Raw genomic sequence first — 13,684 nt, 5'->3', positions numbered from 1 at the left:
CACATTAGATAATGTAGTTCTAAATACACCATGTCCGAAAAAAAAGATGGGATAGTCATGGGTAGAACGTCATTGAACATTAGCCAACTGTAACAGGGAAGATCTGCAGCTAAATAACAAGATACATTAGCTCATGTAGTCCAAGATACATTATGGCTGAATAGAACATAGGATGTCACAACTGGAGCATAGGTCTGCTGGATGAAAGTTGACTTAGGACTGAACAACAACAGAAGGAAGGACACATAATATAATGTAGTCCTAGATATGCTATGCCAGAATAAAAAATGTGAACATCACAGATGAAACATTGTTGATCATAGATCACCTGGATCAGAAATGTCCTGGGGGGCTAAACAATCAAAAAAGGGGACATATTAAATAATGTAGTCCAAAGTACACTGTGTCGGAATAAAAGATGGGATTCAAACGGGCTGGCATAGGACCGCCAGCAATGGAGAGCTCTGGTGAACCTGGTCGGCTCTATGCATGATGACATCTTTGGAGCCACTAATCTAGGATGACTCCCAGCTCTGTCAAGCAAGCAAGCAAGCAATGGTTATTGCTGCATCTAGGCTGACCTAGAACCAAGGAATAACAGAAAGCGGAAGAAGAAGACCAAACAGGTCTCTAGAACTCACCTGTACAGTTGCAACATCTAGGTTTGATATGGCTACAAAGAATAAATTATTCTGAAGGGTGTATAAAAACGAAGGTACCATCATTTTCAAAGTATCAATGTAACTGCCAAAGAAGCTATCGTATATTATATAGGGCAGGCGAACTAAGTTGCGTTCCTCAACCACAACACACAACATACTTATGAAGAGTTTAAAGACTTCGCACATGACGACAGCTGTTGTTGATATAAAGAGAGGTCCTTGACGCATCCTTAGGTACCGCATTAGCAGAACGACAGTGGAATTCAGTACAGTCATTGCCACAAGACTAGCCACTTTCATGAAGAGTTTCTCTGAAAGTAAAATGAAATAAATAAATAAATAAATAAATGCAGGCACAGGGTGTGACTGTGTTGTAAGACGTTCGCTCTCCAGCCACATGGTTTTGGGTTCAATCCTATGGTGTGGCACCTTGGGCAAGTGACCTCTACTATAGTCCCAGCCTGACCAAAGTTTTAAGTGAATTTGATAGCTGGAAACTGAAAGAAGCCTGTTGTATATATGTGTACATACATACATACATCATTTTATATCCATTTTCCATGCTGGCATGGGTTGGATGGTTTGACAGGAGCTGGCAAGGCTGGAGAGCTGCACCAGGCTCCAACTGTCTGCTTTGGCATGGCTTCTACAGCTGGATGCCCTTCCTAATGCCAACCACTTTCCAGAGTGTGCCAGGTGCTTTCTATGTGGCACCTGCACAGGCGTTTATGACGTGGCACAGCACAGGTGTTTGTGTGTGTATGTTACTGTCCCTTTGTCTTGATATTCTGTGATAGTTGTAAACGAGTGTCACTGTTATGTAAGCAGTGTCTTTTATTTCCAATCTTCCATGGAAACATATCTGGCCAAAGGGGGAATATTACCTTATCTGGAAACAGGTAAGGGTCGGTGACTGTAAGGGCATCCAGCTGTAGAAAGATCTGTGTCAAAAAATTCCATCTGACTAAAGCAAGTATGGGAAAAGAGAAGTTACAACAACAACGACGATGATGATGGCGATGGTGATGATGATAATTAAATAAATAAAAATATAATTAACAAAACAAAATTACAAAATAGTAAATGTTAAAGAAACTTGTAATTTTATGAAGTTGGGGATAGAGTTGAGTCATTGTGAATAAACCTTTCTACTAAGGGCACAAGGCCTGAAATTTGGGGGAGGGGGATAGTTGATTACATTGACCCCAGTACGCAACTGGTACTTAATTTATTGACTCCGAAAGGATGAAAGGCAAAGTCGACCTTGGCAGAGTTTGAACTCAGAACGTAAAGACAGGTGAAATACTGCTAAGCATTTTGCCTGGCCTGCTAACAATTCTGCCAGGTCACCACTTTAATAATAATAATCCTTTCTACTATAGGCACAAGGCCTAAAATTTGGGGGAGGGGGAATAGTCGATTACATCAACCCCAGTGCATAACTGGTACTTAATTTATCAACCCTGAAAGGATGAAAGGCAAAGTCAACCTTGGCAGAGTTTGAACTCAGAATGTAAAGACAGGCAAAATACTGCTAAGCATGCTAACAATTCTGGCAGCTTGCTGCCTTAAAGTCATTGTAAATGATAGCTCAATGTCCTTATTTAAGGACAATAATTACATTGAGACTTGTTTTTTTATGTCCATTTTCCAGTGCTGGCCTGTGTTAGGAGAATGCTTTTCATTGAGGCAAGACACCTGTACTTATATCCTGCTTTAGCCTTCAATCCCTGGCATTAAACCACCCTCCTCTCTCCCAAATACATTCTTAATCAGCTGAGGTGGTGTTTTCTTTTCCCTTTTTCCTCTTGATGGTTACTTGGTGACTTCACTAGCCCTGGTGAAGGAGTTGCAATCCAGTTGTGGAAACCCTGCCAAAGATGACACCAGGGCCCTGACATGGCTCTGCATCTTTCCAGATCCTGTCAAAGTGCTCAACCCATGGCAGCATGGAGAATGGATGTTGAATGATGATGAAGACACATATGTGTGTGTGCCTATGAATGTGTGTGTGCATGCACGTGTGTGTGTTTCTTTGTCATCAAGTCACATGGTGGTTGTAAAAGTGCATCACATCTAAAACACCCCCTCCACCACACAACTACAACACCATCCTAACAACAGTTTTGCTCTCATCTCTTTTAGACCAGTGGCTTGCAACCAGTTTTTATCTATATCTATGAACTTCTTTGACCCCTATTTCACTTCTGTAGACCCTCACAGCCATTTGATGTTTCAAAAAAAAAACATCTTTATAATGAAAAATTATTAGGAATTGTACAAAAAATTGTTAAAATACTTTTTGTATTGTACAAGTATATAAGCAATTTATTGCACATAAATTTTAGCAACAGAATCCAAGGTAGACCTGCCAAGGGCCATTTGGATTCTGGTTGAGAAGCTTTGGTCTAGACCAGGGCTGGCCAACCTGAAGCCCACGGGCCACATGCAGCCTGCAGACTTTTATCTTGCGGTTGCTTGATACTTTCTTGAAATGGGTTTATTTAAACAAACATTTAAAAAATTTTATCAAAAATTCAAGGTTGTAATGAAAAATATAAAAGAAAGATACTATTGTTTTAGCGACGATAATATTTCATGTTGAATCGACAATTGTTCAGTCATTATTGTAATAATAACATGAGAAAGCAAAATGCTTTGAATTCTGTCAGTGTACAAGTGGCACTCAAAAAGCTTTCTGTGATTAAAATGGTCCACAATGTAATTCAAGTTGGCCTGGTCTAGACAAACATAAACACACACGCACACACAGATACACACACAACACATACAGATGCACACACACACACACACACAGATACACACACAACACATACAGATACACACACACACACACACATGCACATACAAACACATGCAAAAACACACACACACATTCACACATCACTGATCTGCTGGATCAGGGAGGACCTGGAGTTTAACAACAAAAAAAAAACAACAACATCAATGAGGAACAACAGCTGCAACACCATGACCACCACCTACAAAAGGAACAACATATATCAACTTGCAAAAAACAGCAGGTAAATCCTCCTCAGATCACGAACAGTATGTATGGAATAATAATTATTATACCTACCCCAAAATGACGGGGCAGTCATGGCTGGATCACCTTCGTTAAGAGCTGCAGACCTAGGGCTGAACAACAATAACAACAACCACACCAAAAGTGTCATCTTCACACAGGGACACACAGACAGACAACAGTGAGATATGAATTTCCTTGCTATAGATATTGATTGGTAAGATCCTAATCCAGCCTAAAAGCCCACCCCATTGTCTGCCCTCTGCCCCTCCTGGGGTCACTCGAAAGAACAATGATAACAACTGTTAGGAAAGCATGAACAAAGCTTCTGTTGTTTCTGTCACAATAATTATCTGAGAAAATATTTATTTCAATGGTGACCCTGCCTCGTTTTCCCTGCAGTTAATTAGTCTGTAATTATTGGTTAATAGAGCTTCTCATTCAGTTTCAGAGTGAGTGGTTGGTCTGCGTTCATTAAATAAAAACAAAAACAAATAACCTAGCCCATTGTTGCAGGTTACAAATGGCTGCTGATATAACGAGGGAGGTGGGTGGATGGAACAGACAAAAGAAAATAGATTTGGCATTCAACAAACGTGGGTAACGCAGTTGTATTACAATGGCCTTAAGGGCCTGAAACTTCAAAGTCACTGTCAATGATATTCTTGTTTAAGGGCAATAAATTTGTTCTCTATAAAAGCATAGAAGAACCCATCAGATTAATGTAAAATAGCTTGTATTATAACTGAACATAACAATGATGATAATGATGATGATGATATGCGTGTGTATGTGTGAAATATAACCTATCTTGAATGGTACAACAACGTAGATTAGACTCAAATAACTGTTTTAATTTAATTAGTCATAGTCTGATATAATATTTTGGAATATAAAAATTCCTTCTTCAGATATTGCCAGGAATTAATCGAGTCACTTCTATAGCAGTTATATTCTACAAACAATGCACAATACTTCCAGCAAACTACAATACTCTCCTCTCTCTCTCTCTCTCTATCTATATATATATATATAATATATATATATATATATATATATACGAACACACACACACACACATATGCATATAAATATACTTATACCAGACGAAATATAAGTATTTTTAAAAAATCAAACAATATCATTTAGTTTATGGCAGGGGGATAAGTTTCTTCAGCGTAGCTGTCCCCAACTTCTCCCATGGCTTCGAGATGGTTCTGGAACCCAGCGTGGGCATTCGTCGCTGTGTTTCTGGGAAGATCTTCAAACACCTTCCTTTACCTTGGCAACTAACTCCATCTTCGTGTTGCAAGCAGAACAGTTGGTGATTTTCTCAAGCACATCCCACGCATATAGTAATCCATGGAATTACAATTATGTGGGTGGTGGGTGGATTAGGAGGTCAGAAATTAAGATTGGTGGAGTCATAGAAATTCTCCAACTACCACATCTATTTTTAGATGTATGGCAAAAAACCAAATCCTGCTGCCACACATATGATCTTCCAGCAGCAACCCTTTCCAGCCAGGAGTTGACCACAGTCTGCATTAGTTTCCCATAGCTGTCTGAATTGAGGCTAATGCCCAGTTCAAAGATCTGGAGTTGAACTCTGATGCATGGATACAGTCAGAACACTTGTTGTGTCCCATGGCTTCATAGTCTTTATTACAGCTGTCCATGTTAGCAATTCTCACCTGTTTCCAAGTAAGGTAATATTTACCTGTGGCCAGACATGTTTCACATAAGATCTAAATATACATGGTACTGTCTGTATGATGGTGACACCTGTTTAGAACTATCATGTGATCTCAAGAGAGTCCCTACATGGTCCCTACAACTTGATGACCTTCCTAACACCAATCACTTCACAGAGTGTAACGTCTGCGTGGAAAACACATGTGCATGATAATTATGAACGGGTGTGAACACATACACACACACACTATATATATATATATTCATATGGAGCAATCTTGAGCATAACCAGCCGAAATTACAAAGATAATCTGGAACTCAACTGAGGATAGAAAACTCCGAATGACCCGTCCTTGTTCTCTTTGTATCGTCTGTCTGGATGTTTTGCACTCTTGTCCCATTTTTGTATTTTTCATATCTATATCTATATCTATATCTATATTTATATATGTTTAATGTACTTATCAGTAATAGAAAATTCAACAAAAAAATACTCCATCTGCAAAGAATTCAAATATGAACATGGAAAGTGCACATTCTAGTTTAGAGAAAATGACGCAATGAGCTTTCGCTGTTGTAACTGTTAAGAGAAAGAAAAGGAAGTTGAAAGGAAGATAATACTTAGACGAAAATTCTTTTTGTGTTTGTGCTTAGACACATATATACATACCCAGGGATATATATGTATGCACATATAGATATACATTCACACATGCACATTCAAGTATATGGGCATATACATACAACTAGATACACGCGCATACACACACATATGGACAATCATATACATATATATATGTATAGGAACACATATACACAGGTAGACACATAAATATACTTACATAGCATAGATGAATATGTGCATAGATTCATACGTAAAGCAAGATACACATGTCTGTGCAAAGCTTGACACACACATGGGTTAATACACTCACATATATACACATAAGTAAATATATATATATACACATTCCATCTATTTTATTAATACTATATATATATATTATTTATTTAATTTAATCAGACAGCTGTTTCTGTTGCAAAAGACCATATTTCAGCTCCTTGTTTTTTCTGTGTCCCTTTCTGTAGAAGAGCATAGGCTCAAAACGTAAAAGTCTTTTTCTGTTCCTGAGCATTATACTAATACATCTGTTTGTTTTGTACACCACCTGTCTTCGTCTTTTGTGTTTTTTTGTAAACTCTCCTTATATATATATAGGCGTAGGAGTGGCTATGTGGTAAGTAGCTTGCTTACGAACCACATGGTTCCAGGTTCAGTCCTACTGTGTGGAACCTTGGGCAAGTGTCTTCTACTATAGCCTTGGGCCGACCAAAGCCTTGTGAGTGGATTTGGTGGACGGAAACTGAAGGAAGCCCGTTGTATATATATATGTGTGTGTGTATGTTTGTGTGTCTGTGTTTGTCCCCCCAACATCGCTTGACAACCGATGCTGATGTGTTTGTGTCCCCATAACTTAGCAGTTCGGCAAAAGAGACCGATAGAATAAGTACTAGGCTTACAAAGTATAAGTCCTGGGGTCAATTTGCTTGACTAAAGGCGGTGCTCCAGCATGGCCACAGTCAAATGACTGAAACAAAGTAAAAGAGTGTATATATATATATATATATATATATACACATACATACATACACAGGTGGTATCTGATGAGATGGATGCATCTTGTGCATCCACAAAACTGTCATATGGAGCTGAGTTATACTGTTATTAATACATACATATATATGTGTGTGTGTGTGTCTGTGTGTTTTCTCTCTTCATTCCTTCCCTTGGAAGAGCATAGGCTTGAAATGTCAAAGCCTCTTCCATTTTTCCCGAGCATCATTTTTCCTTGTTTGTTGTGCCCCTCACCTCTTTTCGTCTTTTGGTACAGTTTTGAAACACACACACACATGCACAAACACACACTCACACATGCATGCACAAACACAAAGACGCATGCACAAACACACACACACACAAACACATATGTATACGTGTGTGTGTGTGTAAAACACATTAAAATTCTTGTTTCATTTTTGTTCCTCTGAAAATTCGACATTTATTATTCCATCACTCAACACGATGCATTGCTTGCAACATATAATATTTAGTATTGACTAATGACTGAAGAAAGGGGTGACACAATGATTATTGTATTTACTTCAGATGCAACATTTAATATTTAGTACTGACTAATGACTGAAGGTGCACAAAGCCAATGAGTAAAGATTGTTGTACTTACTCAGGATGGAGCATTTAATAGCATTGAGAAAATAAATACCTGTAACAACAACAACAAGCAAACCACTCATAATCTAACCCCTATACAACTCACACAGGGGCCACACATAATTCAACCACCCCAATAGGCCTAATACGCTTAGATACCCATAGATACACACACACACATCCAATATGCACACACTCTCTCTCCAATGCGTGCGCACACACACACACACAAAACATATGCACAGACACATATAGACACTTAATACACACTCTCTATCATACACACACAACAAACACACACACTCACCCAACACACACACATATACTCTCCATCACACACACATGCACACACATATACACATACATGCACAAACACACACACATGCACACACATATACACATACATGCACAAACACACACATGCATGCACACACACAAAACATATGCACAGACACATATAGACACTTAATACACACTCTCTATCATACACACACAACAAACACACACACTCACCCAACACACACACATATACTCTCCATCACACACACACATGCACACACATATACACATACATGCACAAACACACACACATGCACACACATATACACATACATGCACAAACACACACACATGCATGCACACACACAAAACATATGCACAGACACATATAGATACTTAACACACACTCTATTATACATACACACACACACACAAAACAAACACGCACACATACTACAATACAAACACACACACACATGCACACATAATGCACAAACACACACATGCACATACATGCACAAACACACACATGCATACACACACCCAACACACACACATATGCATTCCATCACACATGCACACTCTCTCCAACACACACGTACACCCAACACACATGTATATAGGTGCATTAGGTTATGCACCAAAAAATTTGCACAAAACCCTGGAAATGCTCAGTTTCACAGAGAAAGAAGAAAAGAAATTGATGTCACTACTCTAATTCCAATCTATTAGTGACATGGTGAAGACTTGTAAGAGACATTCCAGAAATTCTCCATCTGAGATTCTTATGTGAATCGACGTATGTACGCTTGGGTGTGTGTGTGCATTGTCAGTACAACCCACACACCAGTTCAACCACAGATTCACAAACACCAGGAAGTCTCTGAATTGAAAAAGTCTTGTTATTTTATTAGTGACTCGCTTGAACTTTCCCAAGAAGAACTTAGATAAAACTCAAAGAAAAGTTGTACATACATGTTCACACAAGTGCACACAACTCATACATGCACATGCAAAAATGTCTGCACACACACACACACATACATGCAAAAATACACATGCACACACACATAAACACACACACACACAAACACAAACATGCATGCAAAAATATACATGCACATGCTAATGCATGCAATAAAAAAAAAGCAAGTTTCCCCCCACCTCCACCATACCCACAACAAAAACAAAACAACAGAAAACAAAAACAGAGAGTTAGTTTCTAGTGTGAACTAAAAAGGGAGAGTGAAGTCCATGCTGGAGCAAGGCAGCAAGAGGGTGATAAGAATGTGTAATATCTTACACGTTGAACAATCTATGTCGTAGACCTGTTAAATAATTCCTGTCAAATACCTGGAAATATGAGAAAAACACACAAATTATTCATTTTATTCAATTTGTATTTCCAAGATTACCTTCCCTACATTTTTTTTAACTGAGTTAGAAAAATAATGATTGATTTTTTTTTCTTTTACACAACAGATGGAATTTAAATGAATTCATATTCCAATGGTTGTCTCTCCTACATTTCTTGACTAGAATTAATTATAAAGCTAATGACTGGTCCATCATGCAGTGGTTGTAATTTAAATGAATGTATAGTTCAGAGGTTGTTCAGCCACCAGCATTTCTTGAGTCTTTAGAGCAATTCTGTATTGTTCATAATACTTGAGGTTGTCTGATGATTGATTACATGAAACTCCGAGTAACAGTTTTTAACCCCTTGGTGTTCAAATTTCTCTATTAAATGTAATACTTTTCACTCAAATTGTTTTGAATTAATCATGTATTATGTTATAGCTTTGAGGTTTCAATGATATGATTGTTTATTTTTAGAATGTCAATGTAGATTAGGTGTGAGAGACTAGATATCACCAGTTTGAATATAAAACATTTAGAATATTTGGGCCGGATATGGCCGGTTTAAACACAAAAGGGTTAAAGTCGTTTTGGTTTCAATAAATTATCATTCACTCTAATTACTACTTTTCCCACCTTGTTTTGCACTATACAGACAGTTACATGTGAGTGTGTATGTGTGTGTGTGTGTGTGTGCATGTGCCTATATATATATATATATATTTATATATACCAATTAAAATTGATTATATAATATACTGTTCCTTAGTCATTAATTTAATTTTATATCACACTCTGTACTCGACCAAGGCTTTATTCTGAAGCATGTGTATATTGAGTTCTAAAACCAGGTTATTAGTATCACTATGTGTGTGTGTGTGTGTGTGTGTGTGTGTTTATGATACACATATATATATATATCTCCAAACAAAACACGAGAAATTGTTTATAAATTATTTAGTTGCATTGTCTTTTGTATCGTTTACAGAAGGTGATTATTAATTCCAAATAGTAAATTACTTGGACAAGAGACAAGTAACTTTTTTATATATAGTGTTATTGAGTTGAAAAGACAGAATCAACCACTGTGGTGTTACATACAATTGTTACACTTCTCTGATGATTTGACAATAAGTCTTGATTATGATGTTTACATTATGTATCTAAGAATTAATGCTTTGTTAATGAATGATACCTAAGTTGGTGCAACTAAAGATCTTATAAACAATCTCTTGCGTTTTGTTTTATTTCCCAAATATTCTCTGTGTAACACTGGAACCCAGATTTAATAACAAACAATACAATTACATGATAAACATGTTACCAGTTCAAATATGTTTCAGAAATATTCAAACCTGCAAGAAGGCCATTCCCTGTACTTTTGCCATGGAGAAAAATTCTCACTGCAAATCAGTAGTTTTCAACCAGGGTCCATATAACCCTTTTGGGTCCATGTGGCCCTTAAAGGTCCATATAAGATTTTGTTGTTGAAATTATCTGCAATAACTTGCTTATATTTCTATAATGCACAAAATATTTTAACACTTTTTTATACAATTTCTAATAATATTTACTTATAAAAATATAACAGGCTTTTTTTAACCATTGAATGGTTAAGAGTGTCCACTTGAATAAAATAGAAATCAAAGAGGTCCATAGACAAAACATGGTTGAGGAACCATTGGGTTCAAGACCCTTGAATAGCTGTGTGGGTCCACCCAGATAAAATAGGAACCAAAGTGGTCAATGGTTGAAAATTGTTGGAAACCACTGCTGCAGTAACAAAAGGTGTAAACATTTCAGGTCGGTTCAGAGCGCCCTCTGTCCAGATCAATGGATGCATACATTTCAAAATAATTGTCTGCTCATCAACAGCCAGCACTGGGAAGGGAGGCAACTCTGAACTGACTAAGAGGCTAGGTCTCACTTGTTAGATCCCAATTAGAATACTTTTAACTGGTTTAGTTAATCAGCTGGCCAGCCACAGTAAATACAGATTAGAAGCATTAAATTGTGATTTCTATAAAGTTATAACAGTTTGAATATATTTGCGACATATTCAAACTTGTAAGAATGTTCAAATCTATCTCAGCCATATTTAAACTGTAACAAGTTTATATCTTTATAAATCTCTGCTTAATGCTTCTAATCCTTACATTTTAAATGCATGAATAGCCATAGAAACAGAATGAGAAATCCTGGTTATTTGTCATATGATTTAAGGTTTAAATTACACTGGATGTATATTGAGACATACACACACACTGATATATGTCTATATATCCTTAAATCCTTAAAAATGTTTTAGCCCGAAGGCCGCGGCCATGCTGGGGCATATGTCTATATATATAAAATCACACACACATACACACATGAACTCACACACGTATATATACACAGACACACACACACACATGCATATATATATATATATATATATATATATACACATACACAAACACACACAGATACATATATATATACACACACACACACACATATCAAGTACTACTCAGGTTTTTAATGAGTTCTTTCCTACCATCAGCCTACCACCACTACCACTACCATTGCACTACAACACCACTACTACTGCTGCCACCACCACCACCACAACCACCACACCCTCCTACCCTAGCTAAATTACTGAAGCCATTCTCCCCCCACCCCCGCCGCCGCCCCTTGCCACTGTAATATGTTTATAATACTAAGTCATTTTCTGCTTTTGTCATTAATTACATTTCTATTGAATTAATTAAATTAACTTTAATTACACTTAGATCCGAGAAAGCACAGCAAAAGCGAAAAATTATTTGGAACAAAAGGAAGTTTTGTTTAAAATGGAAATATTAAGGTTTTTTCGAATGGGGGGGGGGCAGGGAGGCCACTGGCAACCAGCAGCACATGCCCCCCCCCACCTTTCCTCTCCTCCACTTGACCTGAGTCTGTTCCATTACCAATAGTGACAGGAAACTGGGTTTATAGCCAGGGGGTTGTTGTAGTTGTTGTTGTTGGTGGTGGTGGTGTTTGTATGTGTGTGTAACAATGTTTCTGTGGTGAATGAATACAGGTGTTTGTGTGTGTGCATGTGTATGTATGTGTATCTACCTAATCAGTTAGGGGTGTGTGTGAATGGTATTTGTATAAAAGTGTGTGTGTGTGTGTGTGTGTGTGTGCATGTATGCATGTGTGTGTTTGAGTGTTCTGTTAAGAGTGTTATACACAAGTTTGTAAGTGTATTCAAACGGCTAAATGTGTGTGTGTGTGTAAATTTCTAGTGTGTGGATGTGACGTGGTGAGGTCAGAAAATTTTTTGGTATTATTTATTGACCATTACACATGTTTCATTTACTAATGGGAGTTACAAAATAGTAAATGTTGGATAAACAAGTAAGAATTCTTCAACTGGAAATTCTTCAGACACAGAATCAAAATAATACAAAATTTACATTCCAATGAGACGTCACTGCATAGTAATCAGGAATCTTATAAACAGAGAATGAAGAGCAAATCTAGCAGTAAAGAAGAAATTAGATATATACATCCACCCATACGTATACACACACACACATAGTCACAATGAGGATATTTCAACCTCCTATACGGATATTTATCCAATATACACTGGTTTAATATATCAAATTTTTAAAGAAATAATTCTTCAATGAATATATTATATATCAAGCATTTTTATTGAGTTAGGAAACAGAGAGAGCTAATGGATACAAATTAATTTATTAATTAATCAACATATTCACCAACAATTGTTTCGTTTCACAAATAAGATTAAAAATACAAAACATACATAGATATATATGTTCGTCGGATGACATGCTGTACTTGAGGGGGCCTATTGAGTCAAGTACATCAAAATCAAAATCAAATCAAACCACAATCAAATGGAAATTGTAGTTGTGGCTGATGCCAGTGCTGCCTCCCATGCTGGTGGCACACAATAAGCACCATTCATGCACCAGTCATTACCAGTGTCGCCTGACTGGCTCCTCATCCTGGTGGCACGTAAAAAGCACCATCTAAATGTGGTCGATGCCATACCCCTTGCCCTGACTGGCCTCTGTAAAACACACTATCTGAATGTGGCCGATGCCAGAGCCACCTGACTGGCTCCCCTGCTGGCGACATGTAAAACGCACTATCCAAACCTGGTCGATGCCAGCCCTCTCACCCCATCTGACTCCTGTGCCGGTGGCATGTAAAAAGCACCCACTACACTCTCAGAGCGGTTGGCATTAGGAAGGGCATCCAGCTGTAGAAACATTGCCAGATCAGATTGGAGCCTGGTGGAGCCTCCTGGCTTGTCAGACCCTAGTCGAACCGTTCAACCCATGCCAGCATGGAAAACAGATGTTAAACGATGATGATGATGATGATGATTCTGTATATTCCGAATGTATC

The 13,684-nt window shown here is 37.7% G+C and overlaps 1 protein-coding gene across 3 annotated transcripts in view; it reads right to left on the bottom strand.

The window, feature by feature from the left end:
* Window positions 1-13,684, bottom strand: part of LOC115222987 (UDP-galactose translocator-like) — a 60,560-nt gene that overhangs the window by 2,000 nt on the left and 44,876 nt on the right. Inside the window, exons 2-3 of one of the 3 annotated variants that reach the window (XM_036511915.1) lie at window positions 9,216-9,265; window positions 642-973 (exon numbers count right to left, since the gene is read on the bottom strand). In XM_036511915.1, the coding sequence (XP_036367808.1) occupies window positions 642-962 (321 nt within the window). In that variant the 5' untranslated portion in view covers window positions 963-973; window positions 9,216-9,265. Of the gene's footprint in view, window positions 1-641; window positions 974-3,762; window positions 4,025-9,215; window positions 9,266-13,684 lie in introns of those variants that run through there. The other 2 variants (XM_036511914.1, XM_029793411.2) reach the window with 2 other exon arrangements.

This window comes from Octopus sinensis, linkage group LG21, assembly GCF_006345805.1.
Source record: "Octopus sinensis linkage group LG21, ASM634580v1, whole genome shotgun sequence".
In the NCBI taxonomy this organism is placed as follows: Eukaryota; Metazoa; Mollusca; class Cephalopoda; order Octopoda; family Octopodidae; genus Octopus; species Octopus sinensis.
The sequence above is the reverse complement of the archived record's forward strand: the minus strand, read 5'-3'. Positions and strand labels throughout refer to the sequence as shown.